Source organism: Argentina silus (assembly GCF_951799395.1).
Source record: "Argentina silus genome assembly, chromosome: 10".
In the NCBI taxonomy this organism is placed as follows: domain Eukaryota; kingdom Metazoa; phylum Chordata; class Actinopteri; order Argentiniformes; family Argentinidae; genus Argentina; species Argentina silus.
The window spans coordinates 640491-667692 of record NC_139664.1 but is presented as its reverse complement, the minus strand read 5'-3'; the positions used below and the strand labels follow the sequence as shown (position 1 = coordinate 667692).

Genomic DNA, 27202 nt, shown 5'->3' with positions numbered 1-27202 from the left:
TTAACACGAACAAGTGATATGCTGAAAACAAAAACAAACCCAAAAAAAATATGGATGTATATTTTCAAAAGAGTTTATTGTAGAAATGTTTCTAGTGTTAACACAAAAAAATAAAATGCACTATATATTTCTGTACAAAAATTAAAAAACAACGTCGCTGCTGCATCAGGTGTGTGTCTCCTTCCCTCTGCCCTGCTCCTCCAGCATGGCATCCACCTCCCTGGGACAGAGGAAGAGCTATATTTACTACTGTGTATTTATTTATATATTCAGAGTCTATTATTTCAAGGTCGTTTCAAGGCAGAGTTTAGACAAGGATGACATCATTCCAGGAGGCACAGCAGTATTCTATAACAGGAGCGAGCGAGTCAAAAAGGGAGTCAAAATTAGTCAAAAAGGGAGTCATAATGAGTCAAAAAGGGAGTCATAATGAGTCAAAAAGGGAGTCATAATAATATAATAATAATAATGTATGCCATTTAGCGACTTACATTGCAGTGAGTGCATACATTTCAGTATATATGGTCCCAGTGGGAATCAAACCCACAACCTAGCGCCATGCTCTAAAGGGTAGGTACTAGGGGGTTGGTTTGGGTTAGTAGGTACTAGGGGGTTGGTTTGGGTTAGTAGGTACTAGGGGTTTGGTTTGGGTTAGTAGGTACTAGGGGGTTGGTTTGGGTTAGTAGGTACTAGGGGGTTGGTTTGGGTTAGTAGGTACTAGGGGGTTGGTTTGGGTTAGTAGGTACTAGGGGGTTGGTTTGGGTTAGTAGGTACTAGGGGGTTGGTTTGGGTTAGTAGGTACTAGGGGGTTGGTTTGGGTTTGTAGGTATTAGGGGGTTGGTTTGGGTTAGTAGGTACTAGGGGGTTGCTTTGGGTTTGTAGGTATTAGGGGGTTGGTTTGGTAGGGGGTTGGTTTGGGTTCGTAGGTATTAGGGGGTTGGTTTGGGTTAGTAGGTATTAGGGGGTTGGTTTGGTAGGGGGTTGGTTTGGGTTCGTAGGTATTAGGGGGTTGGTTTGGGTTCGTAGGTATTAGGGGGTTGGTTTGGGTTCGTAGGTATTAGGGGGTTGGTTTGGTAGGGGGTTGGTTTGGGTTAGTAGGTACTAGGGGGTTGGTTTGGGTTAGTAGGTACTAGGGGGTTGGTTTGGGTTAGTAGGTACTAGGGGGTTGGTTTGGGTTCGTAGGTATTAGGGGGTTGGTTTGGGTTAGTAGGTACTAGGGGGTTGGTTTGGGTTCGTAGGTACTAGGGGGTTGGTTTGGGTTAGTAGGTATTAGGGGGTTGGTTTGGTAGGGGGTTGGTTTGGGTTAGTAGGTACTAGGGGGTTGGTTTGGGTTAGTAGGTACTAGGGGGTTGGTTTGGGTTAGTAGGTACTAGGGGGTTGGTTTGGGTTCGTAGGTATTAGGGGGTTGGTTTGGGTTAGTAGGTACTAGGGGGTTGGTTTGGGTTCGTAGGTACTCACCTGATCTGTTCCTTTACCCATCTCCTCTGCTGGCGAAGGACCTGCAGTAAAGAATCGTCTTCAAACTCCGTCTCATCAGAATCTACGCAGGGAGAGAGAGAGAGGAGGAGCATGGGTTCATACATCAGTTCCCAGGAAAGCTTCGTAGCTTCGTAGCTAAAGTAGGACTTTATCTCTTTTGACAAGCCAGACCCACTCCTCTCCTAGACCAGCAACGCTCTTCATTTAATGAATTTCTTTCTTTCATGAACAGAAGATTGATCTGCAAATTGTTACTCTCTTGTGGCTTTGCAGCTGGGTTGTCGGGGTTGGGAAATTCGGTGTTACTTAAACTGACCCCAGATCTGATGGACAGTACCTCTATAGGCTAACACACGAGGGGGGGAAACAGGGGAAGAACTGACCACCACCAGACCAGGGGAGGCCGGTGGAGGGAGAAACCAGAGGACGGGCTCATTGTAATACATGGAACGGAATTAGGAAGGTTTGATACCATTCCTCCTTCCGTTCCATCCATTACAATGAGCCTCCCTCCACCGGCCTCCCCGGTCTAGACACAGTGTGGTGTATGTGTGTATGAAACACCCTTGACATTTCAACATGATCACTAACCAAACATTAGCTGGTTAATATTGACCTACACATGACTAAGGACTTCTGCACACAAGGTTGCTGATCCCTATATGTGTTGTATTATGAGGCTGTGTGCCAGACACAATTCAGACACATCCTGGACTAAACCACACTTAGGGCTGGTTTCCCCAGACGCAGATTAAGCCTAGTTCTGGATTAAATCACACTTTCAATGGCAAATCTCCATTCAAGATGCTTTTTAGTCCAGGGTTAGACTCTAGGGTTAGACTCAATCTACGTCCGGGAAAGCGTTTTATCATTGTGGTTGATACGCCTCTGTCACTGTGTGAGCAATAGAACACTCTTTAGGAGCAATAGAACACTCTGTAGGAGCAATAGAACACTCTTTAGGAGCAATAGAACACTCTTTAGGAGCAATAGAACACTCTTTAGGAGCAATAGAACACTCTTTAGGAGCAATAGAACACTCTTTAGGAGCAATAGAACACTCTGTAGGAGCAATAGAACACTCTGTAGGAGCAGGACGTCTATATGACTGATTCCATTGGCTCTAACTTTAGCTACCTGTCAGCAGAGCTATGCAAGGTGGAACACCAGATCACATGTTCAGTGTACACAGGTATAAATAGCCACGTACTGTATGTACACATGAAACCTAACAGGCCGGGGGTACAGACTGTACCTGGGGGACTGTGCCTGGGGTTACAGACTGTACCTGGGGGACTGTGCCTGGGGTTACAGACTGTAACTGGGGGACTGTGCCTGGGGTTATAGACTGTACCTGGGGGACTGTACCTGGGGGACTGTGCCTGGGGTTACAGACTGTGCCTGTAGCTAGCTGGGTTGGCACTGGGACATATTGTCTTAGGCAACACAGCACTGTGGTGCCATTAAAACACATTATGCAAACCAACACATTTTAAAAGAATATTGTTGACAACCTGTAGCCAACAGGTTGTCTTATGCAACACAGAATTATGCCATCGGTAAAACATCATACAAGCCAACCAGCGGAGGCTGGCGGAGGGAGAAATTGGAGGACGGGCTCATTGTGATGCATGGAACGGAATGAGGAACGGAATCAAACCCGTTCTTCTGATTTCTCCCTCCACCACCTCTCTTAGAGGACGGGGTGCACAGGAGAGAGAGGGCAGGAGAGATCAAACCTTTCAGCCGTAATCCTTCCACCTATTCCATGCATTACAATTAGCCCGTCCTCCGATTTCTACCTCCCCCAGCCTCCCCTGAAGCCAACATATTTGACAGAATATTGCTGATGCGCTTATAACTGAATCCCAACTTGAGATGAACGCCCAATAACTTCAGCTGTGGAGTAAACACTAATGGCCATGAGAGGCTTGGGAGAAAGCACATTTTTTTCCAGACCTGGCTTCTAATATATATATATATGTATATGCCATTTACTTACATTGCAGTGAGTGCATACATTTTTCAGTATGTATGGTCCCAGCGGGAATTGAACCCCCAACCCAGGCGTTGTTAGTGCCATGCTCTACCAACTGAGCCACAGAGGACCAGGCTCCTTCCGATACATCACTAAGACAAACACCTTCAAATACCTAAGCTCTGCCTGACTGAGTATGTCCGCTACAACGGAACCAATAGAGAAGCTTCAGGAAGTGAAAACACTGAGCTAAATCAAGAACACCGCAAATACTTTTGTGACTAACGATGTGACCCTGGTCTGCTATTCCTGTCTGTTACCCTGGGAAAGGTCATACAGGTCACCCCCCCCCCCCACACACACACACCCCACCCTGCCTCCCCCCCTGCCTCCCCCCCTGCCTCCCCCCCGCTCACCCTTCTTACCTTCAGCCTCCAGCAGCAGCTGAGAAATGACCTCTCTGGGCTGCCGTACCCTGGGCTGGGGGACGGGGGACGTGGCTGGCACGGGGGACTGGGGGGGCGCCGGGGGAACGTATCTGGGGGAGTCGGAGTCGGAGGAGACGGAGGCGGGGGTCCGGGGCGCTGGGGGGGGTGAGTCCGGAGCAGGGAACAGCACCTCTGAGACGACCTGCCAGGACAGAGAGACGGGTCACTTGGTGGATACTGAAGAGGCCCGTCACCATGGTGACACAGCTGGCGGTGAATGAGCCGCGCTGAGGGGCGGGGTCAGAGGAGTCTATTCAGAACACACAGTAATGCTGAGAATAGAAACGCATTTCAGGCCATTTCAGTCCACACCGCAGTGGAGGCTGGTGGAGGTAGAAATCGGAGGTCGGGCTCATAGCAATGTATGGAAAGGAATGAGGAATGGTATCAAACACGTGTGAGCCCGTCCTCCGATTTCCACCTCCGCCAGCCTCCCCTGGTCTACCCTGGTATCCTCCAGTAAGGTATCCTCCAGACGCTCCTCATCATGTCCTTTAAGAAAAAGTGATAATAAATCCCCCTGCGTTTCCCATCGTGTGTGTAAACATGTTTTAAAGCATTGCACAAGCACCATATAAGGTTTGTGTGTTTGCAAAGTTTGTTGTGTAAGCCCTGGGGATCAATAAAGTTATTAAATTCAGTTCAGATGAACCCTGACCTGTCCCATGGCACTGTGTATAGGGGAGGGTGGGGGTGGGCAGTCTCCAGGGCGGGGCCGGGGGTGGGGGTGGGCCTCTCTGGCTGACACCTGTCCTCGCTCCTCCCTCCATGGGGTCGTGACCCTGTGCTGACCTCTGCTGTGGCGGGTCAGGCCCCTGTCGCCATGGTCCCCGGCACCACCGTGATGTCTACATAGACAGGACACAATGTTGGAACAATGTCACGTCACAACAATAACACAACCACACAACCACACAACCACACAACCTCTATTAGACTGATTCATGTTATGAGGTAGGGATTTTCTATTCATTTTACCAGGAAAGCTGACTGGGAGCATATTCTCTGTGACAACACTTGTTTACAGAGATATTATAAATTAAGCTTACTAGTAAACATACCAGACCTGCATCAGACATCTTTCGATCAAAACGTGGGCCCTGTCCAGAAACAACCCCTGACCCCTAGACACTTGTCTAGATCTGAGTGGATGAGACAGGTTTAAGCACTTATCAGAGGGCAAGATGGACTTACTATCATGTTATCTAATACCTATCAAATTATGTCTGATCTGCACAAGTGTCTCGGCGCAAGGGGCTTGTTTCTGGAGAGCTTTTAGAAAACCTGTCCTACCTGGGTGCTTTCTTCTTCCTGCTGGATGGCCCTGTCCTCTTCTCCTTCTTCTTCTTCTCCTCCTCCTCCTCCTCCTCCCTCCTCTGTGTCATGCCTCTGTTCTTCCTCTCCTCCCTCCTCTGGTGACCGCGCCAGTCTTCCTCGGTGGTGTCAGACGAGGCAGCAGGAGGAGGGGGAGAGGACCCATGGTTACTGGAGGGCTCCTCAGTGGAGGTGTCTGTGAGGCTGGCCTGGACCGTGGGATGTCTGGAGCTGGGCTGAGATGGGGGCTGTGTGAGGCTAGGCTGGGCCGGGGGATGTCTGGCCTGGGTCACGGGCTGCCTGGACCTATGCTGGGCCTGGGGCTGTGTAGAGCTAGTCGGTGCTGGAGGCTGCCTGGGGACCTTCTCCCCCCTCTGGGGGCTCCTCTGGCGGGCAGTGGGAGGGGGGGACGTCTGGGAGTTGGTTGGGGCTGGCTGGGTGGGGCAGGACGGGACATCCCTGAGGAGGGTAATGTGGGAGGGGTCAGTGGCGTCAGACTGTAGTTTGGAGACGGTGGGGCTGGAGATGGGGAGGGAGGGGGAGGGGGCTGCCGCGGGGGTGGATAGTCCGAGGGGGGCCGGGATCGTCCGGGGGGCGGGGGTGAAGGATGGGGTGACCCTATGGGAGGGGTCCGCAGGATGGAGACTCTCCTGTACCTAACAGAGGGCGGGGACAATAGAAACAACTCATGGTGAATTTGACTTCATTAAAAACAAAGATGATTAGAATTTTAATGATTCTTTCCAGTACCAGGTGTAGATGGGGGGGGGGGGGGGGTCTGTGTACCTGTGTCTGCCAGGACACTGGGGTTGTAGGTGTCTGGTGGAGACTGGGGTCGTAGGTGTGGGTGGGGGGCCACTGCCTGGCCTGCTGGGTGTGGGTGGGGGGCCACTGCCTGGCCTGCTGGGTGTGGGTGTGGGTGTGGGAGGGGGGCCGATGTCGAGCTTCCTCCATCTTCCTCCTCAGTCGCCACTGGAACAAGATGTCCTCTTCTGGGCGCGTGCGGGGGACCGAGGAGAGGACGCCAGGGCGTGGGGCCGAGGGTCCTGCCCCCGAGGGTTTGGGCACGCGGCCAGCGTCAAGGGCAGCAGGGTTTAGGTTCAACGCTGCTTGAGAAACGGGTTGCATCATATTATTATTATTGCAATGTTTATATAAAGACAGAGAAAGTGAGAGGAAGGAAGGATGAACCCCCAGGGAAATGACGGTCAAACTTACTGAACTGGACATGGGGTTCAAAGGGTTTTGGAGAAGAAGTTGAATGTACTGGATCAAACTGCACAACCCACGGCTCACCAGTGGTTGAGTCCATTAGACTTGGAATCATAGGCCTTCGGACCGGCTCATCTACACTGACGGGGGAGGAGAAGTCGGAGCAGCCCAGGCCTTCAGAGCTGATGGGGATAGACCCGCTACCGAGGGAGTGCTCACTGAAACACAGAACAGGAGGTGTATTCATGACTACTACACTCTTACAAAAAAGGGTTCTTCAAAGGATTCTGTTACTAAAGGGGCAAGCCAAAAAACCTTTTGATTGTAGGAACAACCTTTTATTCTAAGAGTGAACTTGCACAAATCAACGATACTATTTTCCATGTATCTATGTAACATAGTCTTTTCTGTGGGATAACGCAATGAACTTCTAATCCAATGACGTTAAGGTAATCTACAGCAGAAACCACGGATGTCAAGGTATGTAATCTATGTAAACCAGGGATGTTAAGGTATGTAATCTATGTAAACCAGGGATGTTGAGGTGTGTAATCTATGTAAACCAGGGATGTTGAGGTGTGTAATCTATGTAAACCAGGGATGTTAAGGTATGTAATCTATGTAAACCAGGGATGTTAAGGTATGTAATCTATGTAAACCAGGGATGTTAAGGTATGTAATCTATGTAAACCAGGGATGTTAAGGTATGTAATCTATGTAAACCAGGGATGTTGAGGTATGTAATCTATGTAAACCAGGGATGTTGAGGTATGTAATCTGTTCAGTCTGAGTGTGCTCCAGTCCTCCAGGGTCCTACCTCCTCTGTAGCAGGCTGAGGGCCCTCTGCTGGAGCTGCAGCACCTCTGGCTCTCCTGGGTCACACTGGGACGAGTCAGACAGGCCCTGGGGCAGAGAGGCACATGGTACCTGCACATGGTTCCTTTAAAAACAAAAACTACTACTACTACAGCTACTACTGCTACTACTACAACTACTACTACTACTACTACTACTACTACTACTACTACTACTACTACTACTACTACTACTACTACAACTACTACTACTACTACTACTACTACTACTACTGCTACTACTACTGCTACTACTGCTGCTACTACTACTACTACTGCTACTACTACTACTACTACTACTACTACTGCTACTACTGCTGCTACTACTACTACTACTACTACTGCTACTACTGCTACTGCTACTACTATTACAGCTACTACTACTACTACTACTACTACAGCTACGTATTTATGTATCTGACGTTTAAGCTGACCTTATCATGTGATGCATATGAATGCTTGGTTAGGGTTAGGGTTAGGGTTAGTCTCCACACTAAATAATAAAGTATTCTATTATTTTACCATAGAGATGAACCCAGGCTGCCCACACAAGCAGCAACAACAACAGAAGCATGGGACACAGTTGCATAACCAGCTGGAAGGGAATGGCTTGTTCAGAACTGTAATAAACATGGAGTTCATTTATAAAACACCTCGTCTGGTTGGTATGATAATATTTATGAGGCAAGGTCTGTATAAGGCAGGAGGCTGTTAACCGGGTCCCCCTCAGTCACTCTGCCTCTGGAGTCCCTGACAGCTTCAGACCCATCTGGAGAACATCTACCTCCCAGCCTGGGTTAACACCAGCAACAACCAGGGCCTCAAGACTATGGACTGGTCTCCCAGACACAGATTAAGCCTAATCCTAGACTAAAATGCACCTTCAATGGAGATTTTCTATTGAAAATGTTATTTAGTCCAAGGCTAGGCTTAATCTTGGTCCGGGAAACCCTATTAGACATGATGAACATGTGGAGGGTGTTGTACCAGTCTACACCACTAGATGGCCACACGGAGCCTCTACTGAGAGCATAGTGTCACCTCCAGGACAGGACAGTGTCATTAGCCTGCATGTTGAGCAGGGGAGGCTGGTGAAGGTAGGCTCATTGTAATGCATGGGATGGATTGAGGAATGGTATCAAACACATTCCTCATTCCATTCCATGCATTACAATGAGCCCGAACCTCCGATTTCTACCTCCACCAGCCTCCCCTTATGTTGAGTTATAGTACACTGGGGACAAAGAGATCCTGTGGCGTGATAGCATGATGCCTGTTTCCCTTTTATGCCTTAACCCCAAAGGTGAGGTCAGATTGATCTTAGGATCTTCAGGTACACCGCTAGATAAGGACTCATACTAACACAGGAGATCGCTCATGAAAGCAGCTTATTTAACAACTGTTATATTTCACATCAGCGTTGTGTAGCCCTATGGTGTCATTAACCCATGGGTTATTGCTGCAGGTCAGCAACTGACTATACCAGGGAAGACCAGAGTCATACAAACAAAGATATGAGATATGTGGTATGTGTGTCTCTGTGGAAGACCACGGTCCCAGACTCCTGACCCACCATGGCACTGAGGTCCAGCAAGACCCTACAGGGGGAGAGGGTGCTGTCGTGTCCAGGCGGACCCACAGGGCTGAGGATGGAGGCTGTGGGGTCGATCCTCAGGCCTGGGGACGGAGGAGAAGAGAGCCAATAGGGAGACAGAAAGAGAGGAGGACAGAGTATGTAGATTAAGACTGGGTATCACACTTTATCAGACTTCATCATTTTTGGAAAAGTTCAGAACTGAGATACAGGGCCCGGCATAAGAAATGGGACGGTGAAGCATTTTTTTTCTTCTTTTGGCTCTACACTCCAAAGATTTGGATTTGAAATCAAACAATTACTATGTATAAATGACTAGTTGAGATTCTCATCTTTTATTGAAGGGGTCTTCTGTACATGTTGCTGTCACCATGGAGACATGTACAATGACAGTACCAGTCAAAAGTTTGGACACACCTTCTCATTCAATGGTTTTTCTTTATTTTTATTATTTTCTACATTGTAGATGAATATTGAAGACATCAAAACTATGAAGGAACACATATGGAATTATGTAGTGAAATAAAAACTGTTAAACAAACCAGAATATGGTTTATATTTTAGATTCTTCAAAGTAGCCACCTTTTGCTTTGATGACAGCTTTGCACACTCTTGGCAAGTTTGTGTCCAAACCTTTGACTGGTACTGTATATGTGTGATGACTATGCTGGGTGTGTGTCTGTGTGAACAAGGCCATTAATTTGTTGTTTACTTGGTCCCTGTGTGTGTGTGTGTGTGTGTGTGTGTGTGTGTGTGTGTGTGTGTGTAAACTTTTGACTGGTATTGTACGTAAATAACTCATCAGCGGTTTAACCTGTGTCTGTGGTGGGGGTGGGAGTGGAACTCGAGGGTAGCGGGGAGGGGGACAGCCACCAGAAAGGCCCTTGACCCTCCGTCGCCACGGCAGCCATCTCTTGACGCTCCTCCCGACTCTGCGGGCGCCCGTGGCGAAAGCGCTCGATGTACCTGGGGGAGTACACTGGTTAAATCTACAGTCGTCCTGGAGTGAATTACACTTTCAGTGGAGAATCTTCACTTAAGATGCTTTTCAGTCTTGTAGGATTAAGCTTAATCTGTGTCCAGGACAACGGCCCATAGAAAAGAAACATACTACATGACATGAAACATGAGAGAGGGACACAAAGTCTGTATGAGTCAACATGTGAGTGACTAGTTATAATCTCAAGCATACCTCGCCAACACAGAGTCGTCCTGGCCTTCTCCCCCAGCAGAGACCAGGGACTTTCCTGCTGCTGCAGCCCACGTAAGGGCCGGTGTGTCTGGGGAGGCTGTGGTGTTGGCTGGGGAAGTCCCGGGGTCAGTGGAAGGCCAGGACTCTGAGAAGCTAGGCTGGGCCTCTGAGGCTGGAGGAGGGCAGAGGACAAGGTGGCTGGCTTCCCTCAGGAAGCGCCTGTCCTCTGGGCTCAGAGAGCGGATCTGGGGGGGTGGAGAGGGAGGGCCGGGGAGCTGGGCGAGGCGAACAGGACTCAGGGTCTGATGAGAGGAGGGACAAACATTTTGGAGGGAGAGAGTGTGAGGAACATGCACTGAGCAGGAGGGTACTAAAAAGGCACTGTGCTGCAGTGGACATGCATTGGAGAGGATATATAACATATGCCATTTAGCTGAAGCTTTTATCCAAAGTGACTTACATTGCAGTGGGTGCATACATTTCAGTATATATGGTCCCAGCGGGAATCAAACCCACAACCTAAGCGTTGTTAGCGCCATTCTCTACCAACTGAGCCACAGAGGACTACGGGAGAAGCCATTGGAACCCAATAACCCGAACCCTAAGGAGCTGTCAGGTTTTCTTACCGTTTTCCTCTGCTGTTTTGGGAGCTTCCGGATGCGGGAGGGGCTGTAATGTGTTTTTCCCAGAGGGGGGTCCGGTGGGAAGGGGTTCTGCCTCGTGAACACAGCACCACTAAGAAGGAGAGAGGACATAGCATACACTAGAACCATCATTCACCAGGACAGAACAACATTAGTCTTAGAATGGCAGCCTTCCATTCCCCTCCCTTTGATCTGCTCCTCACCTCGAGTTCATGTTAACGGCGCCAGAAGAATCAACTCAGAAACCTGGGCAGGGGGGTGGCACGGCACGGCACGGCACACATGCCCCAGGTGAGAGGAGGACTACCAGTCCGATCTACCTGCAATGCTTGAGATGATGAGACATAGGCTGCGAGTACATGTCAGATAAATAGCAAACTAACATGAATTTAGCTAAATTCATCTCAACCTCCGTTTCAGAGTCAGAGGAGAGAGCTAGAAAGCACAGACGACTGGAAGGTTTTCGCTTTAACTGTAACGTCGTTCATTTCGCAGGGCTAACGTTGGGCTACATCATGGAACTGGATCTTAAGGCTCACACACATATTGCACCTGCTTGGCCTGTCACTTGGCCTCTGTCTCGACCTGCTTGGCCTGTCGTTTGGCCTCTGTCTCGACCTGCTTGGCCTATCATTTGGCCTCTGTCTGGACCTGGTTGGCAGGTCGTTTGGCCTCTGTCTGGACCTGGTTGGGAGGTCGTTTGGCCTCTGTCTGGACCTGGTTGGCCTGTCGTTTGGCCTCTGTCTCGACCTACTTGGCCTGTCGTTTGGCCTCTGTCTGGACCTGCTTGGCCTGTCGTTTGGCCTCTGTCTGGACCTGGTTGGCCTATCATTTGGCCTCTGTCTCGACCTGGTTGGGAGGTCGTTTGGCCTCTGTCTGGACCTGGTTGGGAGGTCGTTTGGCCTCTGTCTGGACCTGGTTGGGAGGTCGTTTGGCCTCTGTCTGGACCTGCTTGGCCTGTCGTTTGGCCTCTGTCTGGACCTGGTTGGCCTATCATTTGGCCTCTGTCTCGACCTGGTTGGGAGGTCGTTTGGCCTCTGTCTGGACCTGGTTGGGAGGTCGTTTGGCCTCTGTCTGGACCTGGTTGGGAGGTCGTTTGGCCTCTGTCTGGACCTGGTTGGGAGGTCGTTTGGCCTCTGTCTCGACCTGGTTGGGAGGTCGTTTGGCCTCTGTCTGGACCTGGTTGGGAGGTCGTTTGGCCTCTGTCTGGACCTGGTTGGGAGGTCGTTTGGCCTCTGTCTGGACCTGGTTGGGAGGTCGTTTGGCCTCTGTCTGGACCTGGTTGGGAGGTCGTTTGGCCTCTGTCTGGACCTGGTTGGGAGGTCGTTTGGCCTCTGTCTGGACCTGGTTGGGAGGTCGTTTGGCCTCTGTCTGGACCTGGTTGGGAGGTCGTTTGGCCTCTGTCTGGACCCGGTTGGGAGGTCGTTTGGCCTCTGTCTGGACCTGGTTGGGAGGTCGTTTGGCCTCTGTCTGGACCTGGTTGGGAGGTCGTTTGGCCTCTGTCTGGACCTGGTTGGGAGGTCGTTTGGCCTCTGTCTGGACCTGGTTGGGAGGTCGTTTGGCCTCTGTCTGGACCTGGTTGGGAGGTCGTTTGGCCTCTGTCTGGACCTGGTTGGGAGGTCGTTTGGCCTCTGTCTGGACCTGGTTGGGAGGTCGTTTGGCCTCTGTCTGGACCTGGTTGGGAGGTCGTTTGGCCTCTGTCTGGACCTGGTTGGGAGGTCGTTTGGCCTCTGTCTGGACCTGGTTGGGAGGTCGTTTGGCCTCTGTCTGGACCCGGTTGGGAGGTCGTTTGGCCTCTGTCTGGACCTGGTTGGGAGGTCGTTTGGCCTCTGTCTGGACCTGGTTGGGAGGTCGTTTGGCCTCTGTCTGGACCTGGTTGGGAGGTCGTTTGGCCTCTGTCTGGACCTGGTTGGGAGATGATCAACGCGACCAAAGCGAGGAGACTCGCAGCACATTGCCCGCCTTCCGCAGGGTTTTTTTGCATCAGTTTTTGTATCAGTAACCAAGCAACCAAACTGCTAAATAAAATCGTACTTCAGATCTGAGAACACTAAAGTGTGGCTATATAACACGAATCCGCGTTTAGACTTTACTTTACCTGCCCGAAGAGACGTTATGTTCCAATACTTGACAGATTGAAGAATACTGAGAAGTGACAGACGTTTGTTTATGTTTAACGTCATTTACTACGACCGATACTAGCCAATCAGCAGAGAGTTGCAAGTGATAGACATTCATCTGAACCAATGATAAGCATGCAGTCAACTCCTTCTCCAATCAGTGAAGAGGAGACGGGCTGCGCGCGGAAGAGGAAAGTCCAGTTGAACAAACGTCCAGTACCCGAGCTAAAGCTAAGCTAAATAGCAAGCTAGTTGTGTGAAAGGTAAATAAATCTATGTTTTACATCTATTTGGCATCTGATAATAAAATTGATGTAAAAGTGATGAAAAGCATGTTTAGTCAACTATGTATAGCGACTGCACAAGCTCACAAACCAGTGAAATACGTGTCCGTTACTAGTCGACTGGGTAATGCCCGCTAGCAGCCGACAGCAGACCGCTTCCGTCGGTCATTCAATTCACTTTTCAACACTCTGACTCTGATCAAACATCTGTATTCTCAACTAATACTATCAGCTGGTCAGTCTAGACAGTGTTTACGTGAAGCCTATAATCAGTTTGCATTCGCTGGTCATGATAACAGATTCGCGGTTTCGTGCCTGTCACATGCCTTGTGTGAGTTGAACCTCTCTGATTTTCAGTGTGAGGTGATCCGTTGGACCGATCATGCAACACGTCAAGATCAAGACTGAAAAGCTAGGTGGGATCTCTAACAGACCAATGTGTGCAACAATGTGTCACTCAACTGCTTGGCCGTTACACTCAACTGAATGATCCCGTCTCTATCAAGTCATATATAGGGTTGTGGACTCTTGGGACGCCATTAAAATAGATTGTTCCCCAAGGGTTGAGAGGTCAGGGTTTAGGTTGCAGACAGCAGGGTAATAGGGTAAGGTTAGGATGCATGCAATGGATTGGGTTAATGTTTAAGTTTCAACCCAAGTCAGGTAGGGTTGGAGCTGGGGTTATGGTTGGAGCTAGGGTTGATGTTGGTTATGGTTGAAGTTAGGGTTGGTGTTGGTTAGGGTTGAAGTTAGGGTTAGGGCTGCAGCTGGGGTTCTCAGATTAGGCCAGTAGGGGACTTCATAACTGTCAGCCATGTCTGAATCCCAACTGTCACCTATGTTTGAATCCCAACTGTCATCCATGTTTGAATCCCCTAGATGCGGACGGGACTGGAGCACGTTGTCGTCTTGATGCAGTGCTGCAGGGTCTGGTGGAGAAGAGTGACAGTGAGAGGTCAGCCAGAGTTGTTGTTAGCCCCGTCAGTTCCCACCATAGACAGGTTCCGCTCTGTGTGGGAACCGGTGGGGCGGTGTTATTCTTAATCATTGGAAAGAGAAGCCTCTGTGCAGACTTGAAGTGGCTGTTGATGTAATGCTTCAGGGCAGGGACACATTCCCTTCCTCCTTGTCTGCGTACTGTACCATGGAGCTCATTGTTGTTGTTGTTGTTTGCAGGGAGCCAAATGAAGACGAGAGTGGAAAGACCGCTGCAGACTCTTTGAGCAAGTATGAATAATGTTGGATATTCTTTGTGGGCCTGTTGCTTGCTTTTCAGACGGGTCAACGGATCACACTTAAACCACTCTGTTTGGGTGACATTGACTTCTCTATTCTCGTGATGTACTGAATACAATGGACTCTTACTGGAATTGACATAAGCCATTTTAATATATATATGTGTTTGTGTTATGTTCTCATCTCTAATGTTATTACTGTGGTAACCGTGGACTCATGTTTCCTCCGTAGAGATTTGTCTCCATCCTCTGCTGGGAAGCGGTAAGCCTTGTTTAGACTCGTTAAGAAAGTACTTCTGAGTGTGTGTGATTTGACGTTGCCACCCCCCTGAGCCCTGAGCCCTGAGCCCTGACCCGATGTTGTTGATGTTCTAGGCCGTCGTCACGTTTCCCACAGCACCGGAGGAAGAAGAGGAAAGAGATGGATGATAGCTTAACAGAGAGCAACCAACAGAAACAGAGTAACCCCCCCCCCCCCCCCCCCCACACACACACACACACACACACACACAATGCTGCCCCCTGCAAATCATGACGAAACAGTCGGCCTAACATGAGTCGTCATGCCTTTCCCCTCTTTCCCCTCTTTCACCTTGCCCGGCTCCAGAACACCTTGTTTCATTCCATGCAGTGAGTCAAATGATCAATCTGAAACGTATCCCTCTCTCATCTGAACTCATTTCTCTCTCACCCCTCTGTCCCCCCCCCCCCCACACCTCCTCTCCCAGATGCCTACATCATCAAGCTGTTTGACCGTAGTGTGGACCTGGCCCAGTTCAGCACCACCACCCCCCTCTACCCCATCTGCCGAGCCTGGATGAGGAACAACCCCTCGTCCCGGGAGAGGGCTGCCTCCCCCAGCCCCCCACACAACATGGTGGAGGAGGAGGTGAGGCCCAGGGCATAGCCATCAGGGGGGTCCAGGACACTGGTGGGGGTTGGGTTGGGAGGGGGGGAAAGGCCCAGGGCATAGCCATCAGGGGGGTCCAGGACACTGGTGGGGGTCGGGTTGGGAGGAGGAAGTGCGGGGGGGGGGGCTATGATGGAAGCTCAATGGTATACTGTAGGGATGTGAAGTCATCTTGTCCCCTACACGACTTAATCGTCTATATTCTCATCATGTACTCGGAATATTGATGTCTGTGTTTGGCCAGGCTGCTCTCCCTCTCTGTGCTCTATGCTTGATGTCTGATGTCTGTCTTGTTTTGTCAGGCTGCAGACATGCTCAATGGGAAGGGTCAGAATGTCTACCGGCTCCCTTCTCCCACCTCCTGTCCAATCAGCACCTCTGGAGAGCCTGTCAATCTGCGGATCCCGCCCACAGAAAAGCCAACTGTCACCAAGGTACTGTCATTCTCAGAGCTGGAATACCTGCTTTCATAACATGATCTCCGTCATTACTCTTCCAGACAAACACTTAGTTCCACTCTTTATTCTGGCCGCAGCATTGACTAAATGAAGAGTTCAGAAGCCATTCTGATATGAGGAGTATTCACATACAGTACGTTATCTTAAGGATGATAGTATCACTGTCTTTCTCTCTCTCTGTCTCTCCCCCCCCGCACCCCCAAGCTAACAGATGCAGCTCCAGTGTCTGGTCCCCTCATATACAACCACATGGAACGCTGGAAGAAGATCAGACAGAAGTAGGTCCTGTGTTTTCTCAGTCTGTATAGTGTGTGTAATTGTTTGTCGTGTGATATGGGAAGGTGGAGGTAGAAATCGGAGGACGGGCTCATTGTAATGCATGGAATGGAATGAGGAATGGTATCAAGCACACATGTCTGATACCATTCCTAATTCCATTCCTTGCATTACAATGAGCCCGTCCTCCACCAGCCTCTCCTGGTGACATGTTTCTGTGTGGACCCCAGTGAGAGGATCTGATCCTAGATTAACAGCTAATGGGGATCGGAATAAGACTGAATCTCTCTTGAAGAATAGATTTGATGTCAATGAGACGTACCTGGATGAATAATGGTTAAAATAGAGGCTTAAATAGATGCATACCAGCCGTACCAGAGCTGCTGGGGAGAGTATCTTTACTAATCTGACTGTCAGTGTGGTTAACAGGAGCCAAGCACACTACCGGAGACCCACTATGAGTGACACATAGACAGATTATACAGTACCAGTCAAAAGTTTGGACACACCTTCTCATTCAATGGTTTTTCTTTATTTTTTATTATTTTCTACATTGCAGATTAATATTGAAGACATCAAAACTATGAAGGAACACATATGGAATTATGTAGTAAACAAAAAAAGTGTTAAACAAACCAGAATATGTTTTATATTTTAGATTCTTCAAAGTAGCCACCTTTTGCTTTGATGACAGCTTTGCACACTCTTGGCAAGTTTGTGTCCAAACCTTTGACGGGTACTGTGCATGGGAGAGAGAGCTTCTACAACTATGAGCTTGAGTCACACCAACTAATAGAAACCCAACCTTGCATACAGGTTGTGTGGGCCTTGCACTCCATACCAGGCTGCTGTACAACGCTGTGGTTGTGGTGGGTCTTTAACATATCACAGGATGTGGTGGTATGGATCTTTCCAAGAGATTACATCTCCTCACACCATGTTGCGTAGCAGAAAAAAGAGGCCTGTGCACACTGTCTCTGCTTGTAATCAGTTTTAATAGGTTCAGTGTCATGCCTGGTGATGGTAATATATATGTGTATGTGTATGTATGTGTGTGTGTGTATATATGTATGCCATTTAGCTGACGCTTATATCCAAAGCGACTTACATTGCAGTGAGTTCATACATTTCAGTATATATGGTCCCAGCAGGAATCAAACCCACAACCTAAGCGTTGTTAGTGCCATGCTCTACCAACTGAGCCACAGAGGACGGTGATGATGGTGACGATGCCATGCCATGCCTGACGAAGGTCTCTGACCAAAACGTTGCACCTATTAAAACGTACTACACTTGCAAGCAGAGACAGTCTATTTTTTTTTTTCTACTCCTAATTTGTCTTTTCCTCTGCACCAATAGAGAATACAGGTGTGCAAAAGCTCTTTTTGTCAGATTTGACCACACCATACCTGAGTAAAACCCTTTGCTTGCCCTGTACGTGAATATTCTGAACTTCAAATCAATCCTAAATAATTTGATGAATACACAGAATATTGACGATATCTAATGAAGTCCAATACCTTTGAAACATGAAGGCATCTTCACCATAAAAGAAAATACAACATTTACATTTTTACATTTTAGACATTTAGCCTTTATCCAAAGTGACTTACAACAAGTGTTGTACAAAAAATATTTGTTTAAAAAAAAAAAAAAGGATAACTTGATCTTGGCTGAATCAACCATCTAACATCATCCTCTGGGTTATTGGACCTGGGTGTTTCAGATGGAAGGAGTTGTCCAATAACATCAGCCTCTGTGTTTCAGATGGAAGGAGTTGTCCAATAACATCAGCCTCTGTGTTTCAGATGGAAGGAGTCGTCCAATAAGAACCAGCTGAGGTACAGCGAGAGCATCAGGGTTCTCAAAGAGATGAAGGAGATGTACGACCGCTAGCTGGGGACACACACGCACACGCACACACACACACACACACACACACACGCACAGAGGCACACGCACACACACACACACGCACAGAGGCACACGCACACACACACACGCACAGAGGCGCACACACACACACGCACAGAGGCACACGCACACACACACACGCACAGAGGCGCACACACACACACACACACACACACAGAGGCACACGCACACACACACACAGGCACAGAGGCACACACACACACGCACAGAGGCGCACACACACACACACACACACACAGAGGCGCACACACTCTCTCTTGTTTTCTTTCTCCTATTCAGACACACACACACACGCACAGAGGCACACGCACACACACACACACACACACACGCACACACACACACACACACACACACAGAGGCGCACACACTCTCTCTTGTTTTCTTTCTCCTATTCAGACACACACACACACACACACAGAAGAGAGAAGGAGCCCTGGGGTAGTTAACTACCATTGGACATTACCCCTGTGATCCGGGCGTCAGATCTCATGAGTCTCCTGGAGCCCATGTCCCCATCAGGGGAGGCTGGTTTCTACCTCCCCCAGCCTCCCCTGGGCCCCGTCCTAGCCACGAGGAGGGAGCCAGAACCCAGAGTCACTGTTATCAAACGTAGCCATGCTGTTCTGGGTGATGATTCTGGTGCAGCGTGCAGGACTCCCGTGGTGTGTTGCTATTTTAGATTTTTTTAATGAGTTACTGCAGTAGACTTTTGTCTGTGAATGCAGTCGTTGAGGTAATATCTGGCCCTGCTGGTGAGCCTCCGTCACAGTGATGGGACGTAGAGACACAAATTTGGTGATCAGACTTTACTATTCATTTGAATGGCGCAGTGTACTGAATGTGTGTTTTTTCAGGGGAGGCTGATGGAGGTAGAAATTTGGAGGACGGGCTCATTGTAATGCATGTAATGGAATGGTGTCATACCATTCCTCATTCAGTTCCATTCCATACATTACAATGAGCCTGTCCTCTGATTTCTACCTCCAGCAGCCTCCCCTGGTTTGTATGTATCAGGACAGCCCCAGATGCTTGCTGACATGTTGTTGCCCAGACTAGTGACCTAGGTAATATTTTAGGAATGATATTCAAAAGCACAATCCAAACAACTCAAAAATTAAAAAGTCATAATTCACTGTGTTATATCAAAAAAGAATTGTTTTCATTGGATAAATCTGTCCAAGTGCTTGTTTTTACAATATGTTGAAATCTTGAAATAAATACTCTTTGCTACAGTATTTTTGCTGCTGCTGGCATAACATCTTGAAAGTGTTCCAAAGGTTTTATTGCATCAGTCTTGACAGTTTATTGTTAGGAAGTTGTGGCTATGATGTGTCAAATGGCAGTGGTTGATTTCTCAAACCCTGATTACACAGAGGTTCCTCCAGTGACTTTATCTAATCTTGAGTTGAGCTGGGACTGGGACTGGGACTGGGAATCCTGTTCAACCTTGTACCTGCAACACACCTGCATGTCACCTGTACATTGCAGGTAATGGGTATGTGGAGCAGGTTAAATGCTGGTGAAGTTAATTTGCGTTTGCATTGGATTATACACTGCCCCACCCCACCTCCTCCAGTCAGAAAGCAAAGTCAACTACAGACAAGGTTTCTGCATGTTTTGGCAGAGTTTCTCACAGAGCTCCTGTACACTGTAGGCCTACAGGTCAAAAACAACATGGAGGACATAGGTGATCGATCACTCATACTACGGGAGGCTAGTGGGGGTAGAAATCGGAGGACAGGGTCATTATAATGCATGGAATTAGGAGTGGAATTGATTCCATTCCATGCATTACAATGAGCCCGTCCTCCTATTTCTACCTCCATCAGCCTCCCCTGACTAATACCCATAGATTTATATGTCCCTAGAGGGCACACTCCCCTTAATGCACTGTAATTAATCTCTGAGGCTATAACTCTGTTCTTATCTGTCACAGTCAGGCAGTCCACTGTTTAATTTGGAACACTAATAAATGTCTTCTGAGGTAAATTGGTCGCAACAAAAAGCACATTTACTAAGACATCATACAGCTGTCACGGCAACAAAGCTACATTTTTCAGAGACAGAATAAACACAATAAAAACACAAATCACAGCATGTTTTTGTTGTTTTCAGGGCATTTCTGCTTTATTCAGATAGAGATAGTAGAGATTGACAGGAATGATGGGTCTCACAGGAGGGATGACATGCAGGATATGTCGATGGCCGAAATCGAACCAGGGATCCTGCGACGACATGGTATGCGCCTTAGTGTGCTACGCCACTGAACGCGCTGAATCACAGCATGGTTGACAGCTATTTTGTTATTCCGAATACGATAATTCTCTTTAAAGGTCCAGTATGTAACATTCAATCTTTCAATTGGTAGCGATCAGAGAATGAGATCCCTTGAAAAAACAAATAAATGTTCAAATGCTGTTTTGGTCCAGAAACCCCCCCACACACTCACACCTCTGCGGTAGCCATCTTGTTATCAGAGCCGCTGTTAGTGGTGATCAGGGAGGTGGCGGTCTCTTTCCCGTCCCTGGACGTCAGCGTCTCAGACTTCCTGGAGACCCTGGAGAGCTGCGAGGTGAAGGAGCGGGCGGAGGACGCGAAGGACAGGTGGTCCTCGGCGAAGGCGCTCTCAAACACCAGCAGCATGGACTGGCGAAGCTTCTTCAGGAACTCGTCGCACATGAAGACGTAGAGGACCGGGTTGAGGCAGCTGTTGAGGAAGGCCAGGCTGGCCGACAGGGGACTGCCGATGTACACCGTGAACGCCAGGGCGGGGCGGCGGCCCAACCCCAGGAACTGGAACGTGTGGAAGGGCATCCAGCACAGGAAGAACGCCAGGATGATGGCCACGATGATGCGGAGAGACCTGCGGCTCCTCCCCCTCTGGAGGCGCTTGGCCCTCGTCATTATGGCCATGTAACAGCTGACGATGACCAGGAAGGGGGCGAGGAAGCCGACCAGGAAGCGGAACACAACCAGGTTCTTGTGGGTGGTGTCACTATAAGAGTACATGCACACGGTTTGGTTGTTCCAGTCCATGGTCTTCCTGAAGAGTGTGAAGGGGAGGCTGCAGGCGAGAGCGGACAGCCAGATGATAACGCAGGCCACCTGAGCCTTACGCGGCGTTCGCTTGTTCTGAGCCCACACCACCACCCAGGTGGCCACGCAGCGGTCCAGGCTGATGGCCGTGAGCAGGAACACGCTTGCAAACATGTTGACGGCCATCACCATACTGTTCAGCTTGCAGAGGAAGTCCCCGAACGGCCACCTGAAGCCCCGGGAGACGTAGACGATGGAGAAGAGGAGGAAGGCTGTGAAGAGGAAGTCCGCCAGCGCCAGGTTGAGGAACCAGACCGAGTTGACCGTCCTCTTCATCCGGCAGCCCGTCACGTAGATCACCAGGCCGTTGCCCACGGTGCCCACCAAGAACGCCAGGCAGTAGATCACCAAGGAGACGGTATCCAGGATGCTGCTGGTGTATGCGTCGTAAGGGTCCTCACCGGTGGAGTTGAAGGACTGGTTCTGGGTCTGGTTCTGGTTCTGTTCATCCGGGTACTGACCATGGCCCGTGGCAGGCTGGGTGACATTACCGGGCACTTCTGAGATAAAGGAAAAGTGTGTGTGTGTGTGGGGGGGGGGGGGTTATGAAATGACAAATCAGAATCAGTCTTGGATCTTAATCATGGCCTGCAACAGAGGGCGTTGTTAGAAAGAACAACAATTATTACCACATTTGATTATTACCACATTTTTGCTGTAACGTGTGTGTGTGTGTGTGTGTGTATGCGCCCTGCCACTACTGCAGATGTGGATATAATAACTGCAACGCCCTGTATAAGTCATGGGAAACCTTTTTCTTCTTTTGGCTTTATAATCCCAAAAATGTTATTTGAAATCAAACAATTACTATTTGGTTAAAGATTATCAGCTTTTATTTGAGGGTATTTGTGTGCATATTGATTTCATCATTTAGAAATTACAACACGTTTTTATACATATTCCCCCTATTAGTAATTGTTTGATTTTAAACCTAAACTTGTAAACTTTGAGGATAGAGCCAAAAGTAGAAAAAATGCTTCACTGTCCCATTACAGGACACTGTATATCTCGATGTTATTAAAGTATCTAGTCTCATGTATTGAGAAAAAAACATCTATTCTCTCTCTTTAAGTTACTAAATCCAGATTTCATTGAAAAATCTAAAGGAAGGTGTCATTAATGATGACTAGTGAGTTAATTCCTTACGGCTGTCCTGTATCTTTCAATCTCACAGAGAGCTGACTGAACAGTATGTTCAAAAGTGATGATTTGCAATTTATGTGCTCACAGATGAGTGTAATAGATACCATCTGAAATGCTGTGGAAGAAGGAAGTCTGTCTTTCTGCAAAACAATATGGTTGCATAACCCTGAACCCTGGTTGTAAAAATAAAATTGAGTCTATAACACAACACAATGTGTAAAAAGTTAAGGGGTCTGAATACTTTGTGTGTTTTTGCATAGCACAAACGAGACTGAGTGTGGCACTTTTTCAGAAAAGGCTTCTTTCTTGCTACCCTGCCATACAGGCCAGCTTTGTGTAAAGCTTGTGAGATTGTTGTCACATGCACAGACAGACCAGTCCCAGCCATAAAGACTTGTAAGTCCTTCAAAGTTGCCTTTGGCCTCTTGGTAGCTTCTCTGATCAATGTCCTCCTGGCTCGGTCATCCAGTTTGGACGGTAGGCAAGGTGTTGGTGGTGCCATACGCCTTCCACTTCTTAATGATGCTCTGAACGGTACTCAGAGGGTACTAAAGCCTTCGAAATCTTTTTGTAGCCTTCACCTAACTTGTGCCTTCCTACAACTTTATCCTGGAGGCCTTTTGAAAGTACTTTTCTAACCATGGTGAATTCTTTGCAGAACCATGCACTTCTAGTAATGGAATCCTCAAGAAACAGCTGGTTTTATTCTGAAGTAATCAAAACCACTACAATTGATGTCAGGTGGGGGGCAATTAGCCTGGTGTTTGATCTGGAAGTTGATTGATTGCACCTGAGCAAGTTTATAATGGTATACTCTAAGGGGCTGATCACTTAACCAAACCAGGTATTTCACTAATTACTTTTTAATAATTGTCCAGAATTTTTAACATTTTTATTTTCACTTTGATGATGAGGGTTATAATGTGTACATACAGCTCAAAAAAGTTAGATTTGATTTATTTTAATTTCCAAGGTGTAATGTGACAAAAGGTAAAGATTTCACAGGGTAGGATGACTTTCTATAGGCACTGTACATATACATACAGTACCAGTCAAAGGTCTGGACACACCTTCTCATTCAATGGTTTTTCTTTATTTGTATTGTTTTCTACATTGTAGATTAATATTGAAGACATCAAAACTATGAAGGAACACATATGGAATTATGTAGTGAACTAAAAACTGTTAAACAAACCAGAATATGTTTTATATTTTAGATTCTTCAAAGTAGCCGCCTTTTGCTTTGATGACAGCTTTGCACACTCTTGGCAAGTTTGTGTCCAAACCTTTGACTGGTACTGTATATGTGTGATGACTATGCTGGGTGTGTGTCTGTGTGAACAAGGCCATTAACTCGTTGTTTACTTGGTCCCTGTGTGTGTGTGTGTGTGTGTGTGTGTGTGTGTGTGTGTGTGTGTGTGTGTGTGTGTAAACTTTTGACCGGTATTGTACGTAAATAACTCATCAGCGGTTTAACCTGTGTCTGTGGTGGGGGTGGGAGTGGAACTCGAGGAACTATATATATATATATGACTGACTGTATGTGTGCTCACTCACAACATACTGTAGCAGGCTTTATAAAAACAAACTTTAAACCTAAATGGTCATGCACGGTCATGCACTTCATATGACAATAGTTGGATGGTAATTGCAAAGCTTCACAGAACTGATAGTATTGATGGCATGTTGATCACTGTCTTAATCTGAAAGGAACATCTGAACATATTTTGCAGAGAAAAGGACATATTGTAAAAGTGCTTACCCATTTGTCGTCTTGTTATGAATATGATCCTGTCTCTCTCACATTTGATGACACTGGATACTGATTGTTACTGTGGAGCAGAAATCATACTCCTCTCTTGTCCCCTCCTCCCCCTCCTCCCCCCTCTTCTCTCTCTCTCTCTCTCTCCCCCCCCTACTTCCTCTTTGTATTGTGAAGGCAGATTTATGTATATTGTGATTGTCTGTCTGTCGGTCTGTCGTTCGGTCTGTCTGTCTGTCTGTCTGTCTGTCTGTGTGTCTATCTGTCTGTCTGTGTGTCTGTCTGTTTATCTATCTGTCTCTCTCTCTCCCCACCTCTCACATGTGACCAGGTCCACAATAGCTAATACAAGCAGTGCAGGCTGATTTCAAACAAAGCAGACAGAAAAAAGACATCAACCGAATAGAACTTTATTTCAAAGCATGTTTCTTCCGTTTCATCTGGACCGCTTAGACAGCTCAAAGGTCAGGCTTAGGTTGTGTCGATCCAAAGGTGGTCCTTCGGTGATGGTCACTCCATGGTCAAACGTCGGTGGTGACTTTCACTTTCGTTACGTTTCGTCAGCGCCTCGACTTGTCTGTAAATTCTTTATTCGCTTTATCCTCAATATGTATTTATGTAACAGTCTCCATACATGCCAAATAACATCAATAGCATCAGTGATCCTGCTCTGTCCCCAGTACTGCCTGCACTGAGCAGGGCTGAGGAGGGGCAGCGCCACCTGCTGGAGGCAACGGGGACTCGCTAACGGTGGCCGGAGGAGATGAGAGACAGAACGTGCCGTTCCAAACAGATTGATTGCCAAACACCTGGTTTGGCAGGCTGGGTGACGTTACTTCTGAGATAAAGGAAAAGAGTTCAATTAAAATTCAATTTATGAAATGACAAATCATCATCAGTCATGGATTAGCCATCCGTACCAACTAATGCAGTACTTCTGGAAATAATGGATCCAGCTTTTGAGAACTTTGAGAAGGGAGAAAAAAAAGACACACACACACACACACACACACACACACACACACACACACACACACACACACACACACAGACACACAGACACACAGACACACAGACACACACACAAATGAAACTCTTTATATGATTATGTCTTACCCTGGCGACATACCGACATATTTCTTACCCCGGCAGAGGAGAGGGGTGACAGGACAGAAGGGGCCAAGCGAAGCTTGAACCCACCATCTTCAGGGGTGTATACTGTACTGTAGTATACTGTACTGTATATACAGCACCAGTCAAAAGATTCAGCTAGTGGTGAACATGAGTAACTGCAGTGAATATACAAAGAACAGACACTGAAAATGTATTTCTACAATTCTATGTATTTTTTCCTACTGTATGTACAATACCAGTCAAAAGTTTGGACACAAACTTGCCAAGAGTGTGCAAAGCTGTCATCAAAGCAAAAGGCGGCTACTTTGAAGAATCTAAAATATAAACCATATTCTGGTTTGTTTAACAGTTTTTTGTTTACGACATAATTCCATATGTGTTCCTTCATAGTTTTGATGTCTTCAATATTAATCTACAATGTAGAAAATAATAAAAAATAAAGAAAAACCATTGAATGAGAAGGTGTGTCCAAACCTTTGACTGGTACTGTACGCTATCGTCTGGAGCGTTACCGCTGAGCCACGACTTCGCCGCTTCGACTTCCATGTTTGGATTTAGATGTTTGTCGCAGTAGCAGCCTATCGTCAGGTAGCGTTCCTACCGCATCACAGTAGCAGCCTATCGTCAGGTAGCGTTCCTACCGCATCACAGTAGCAGCCTATCGTCAGGTAGCGTTCCTACCGCATCACAGTAGCAGCCTATCGTCAGGTAGCGTTCCTACCGCATCACAGTAGCAGCCTATCGTCAGGTAGCGTTCCTACCGCATCACAGTAGCAGCCTATCGTCACGGGCTCATTGTAATGCATGGAAATCATATGAGGAATGGCATCAAACGTGTGGAATGGTGTCAAACACACGCAGGCATCACAATGAGCCCGTCCTCTGATGCCTGCCTCCACCAGCCTCCACCAGCCTCCACCAGCCTCCACCAGCCTCCCCTGGATGGGACGACCAGACACAGAAATACGATGAAGATGCGAAAGCAGGATGCCATTTGATAGGTAACACCTTGAAGTTTTGTGTGGATACGCTCAGATCTTAGTTCAGAATAACATACTGCACATGGCAAGGAGATAAAGTCATCAATAATTAAATTAATATTACAATAATATTGCATTCTTCTAAGCAACCTTACAAATGTTCAGAATAACAAAACAACCAATGCCAATACGCAGCAACAACATGTAGTACTCCCTCTAGTGTTTAAGGGCAGTACTGCTCCCTCTAGTGTTTAAGGGCTGTACTGCTCCCTCTAGTGTTTAAGGGCAGTACTGCTCCTTCTAGTGTTTAAGGGCAGTACTGCTCCTTCTAGTGTTTAAGGGCAGTACTGCTCCTTCTAGTGTTTAAGGGCAGTACTGCTCCCTCTAGTGTTTAAGGGCAGTACTGCTCCCTCTAGTGTTTAAGGGCAGTACTGCTCCTTCTAGTGTTTAAGGGCAGTACTGCTCCTTCTAGTGTTTAAGGGCAGTACTGCTCCCTCTAGTGTTTAAGGGCAGTACTGCTCCTTCTAGTGTTTAAGGGCAGTACTGCTCCTTCTAGTGTTTAAGGGCAGTACTGCTCCCTCTAGTGTTTCTAACTCTATGGTGTGGTGTTATCCCCTCTGTCCCCTGTAGGTGGCGTCTCTGTGCGACCAGGCCTCTGCCCAGTGGTTCAGGGTGGTGGTGGACGTACGTGTCTGCAGTAAGGGAGCCTCCCCCAGCGTGACAGCTGTCTATGTGTACCTCCACAACGTCTCCATCTCTGTCAACAGCCAGCTCTACGCCTGGGTGAGAGAGGGGGGAGGAGGGGGTGGGGGGAGGGGTGGGGGGGGAGGGTGAGACGGGGGGGTGGGACAGGGGGGATGGGGAAGAGGGGTAGAGGTGGGTGGATGGAGAGGGGGGGTGGGACAGTAGTGGTGGGGAGAGGGGTAGGGGTGGGTGGATAAGGCAGTTGGGGGGACAGAGGGAGGGAGTTCTGTTTAGCAGTTTGAAATGATTGCATTGCATTGACAGGAAAGATGGGGGAGAGAGAGGAGGGATGACATGCAAGATAGGTCGAGGGTCGGAATCGAACCAGGAACCTTGCGATTACGTGGTAAGCGCATTAGCGTGCTAC

General features: G+C 48.0%; 3 protein-coding genes across 4 annotated transcripts; 1 reads left to right on the top strand and 2 right to left on the bottom strand.

Moving 5' to 3' along the window:
• Positions 1-92: 92 nt before the first annotated feature.
• On the bottom strand, positions 93-12907 carry proser3 (proline and serine rich 3). 2 transcript variants are annotated; one of them, XM_083678149.1, is made up of 14 exons: positions 12854-12907; positions 10959-11075; positions 10738-10846; positions 10112-10413; positions 9734-9885; positions 8899-9002; positions 7289-7374; positions 6478-6689; positions 6046-6365; positions 5239-5915; positions 4604-4793; positions 3883-4087; positions 1459-1540; positions 93-220 (listed from the first exon to the last, which is right to left on the bottom strand). In XM_083678149.1, the coding sequence occupies exons 2-14, from the start codon at positions 10967-10969 to the stop codon at positions 166-168; spliced, it is 2505 nt and encodes an 834-aa protein (XP_083534275.1). In that variant the 5' UTR covers positions 10970-11075; positions 12854-12907; the 3' UTR covers positions 93-165. The 2 variants fall into 2 exon arrangements, with proteins under 2 accessions (XP_083534275.1, XP_083534276.1); XM_083678150.1 differs by having other exon boundaries at positions 6556-6689.
• Positions 12908-13058: 151 nt separating this feature from the next.
• Positions 13059-19219, top strand: lin37 (lin-37 DREAM MuvB core complex component). Its single transcript, XM_083679583.1, has 10 exons — positions 13059-13138; positions 13517-13575; positions 14039-14114; positions 14336-14386; positions 14627-14656; positions 14770-14855; positions 15123-15283; positions 15607-15738; positions 15967-16040; positions 17847-19219. The coding sequence occupies exons 2-10, from the start codon at positions 13542-13544 to the stop codon at positions 17932-17934; spliced, it is 732 nt and encodes a 243-aa protein (XP_083535709.1). The 5' UTR covers positions 13059-13138; positions 13517-13541; the 3' UTR covers positions 17935-19219.
• A 918-nt stretch (positions 19220-20137) lies between these two features.
• On the bottom strand, positions 20138-25112 carry LOC310810683 (C3a anaphylatoxin chemotactic receptor-like; the record flags this gene model as incomplete). The annotated part of the gene is made up of 2 exons (XM_083678530.1): positions 20138-21549; positions 25107-25112. The coding sequence occupies 2 exons, from the start codon at positions 25110-25112 to the stop codon at positions 20422-20424; spliced, it is 1134 nt and encodes a 377-aa protein (XP_083534656.1). The 3' UTR covers positions 20138-20421.
• Between the last annotated feature and the right edge of the window lie 2090 nt (positions 25113-27202).

Bases quoted from the DNA above. Each gene is read 5' to 3' on its own strand.
- proser3 (XM_083678149.1), bottom strand. The intron at 5,916-6,045 runs GTACACAGACCC...GCCCTCTGTTAG, and splicing joins CAGTGTCCTGGCAGACACAG to GTACAGGAGAGTCTCCATCC. The intron at 4,088-4,603 runs GTCAGGGTTCAT...CTGTCCTGGCAG, and splicing joins TACACAGTGCCATGGGACAG to GTCGTCTCAGAGGTGCTGTT.
- lin37 (XM_083679583.1), top strand. From the start codon at position 13,542: ATGCAACACGTCAAGATCAAGACTGAAAAGCTAG. The intron at 13,576-14,038 runs GTGGGATCTCTA...TGAATCCCCTAG, and splicing joins GATCAAGACTGAAAAGCTAG to ATGCGGACGGGACTGGAGCA. The intron at 14,856-15,122 runs GTAACCCCCCCC...CTCCTCTCCCAG, and splicing joins GAGCAACCAACAGAAACAGA to ATGCCTACATCATCAAGCTG.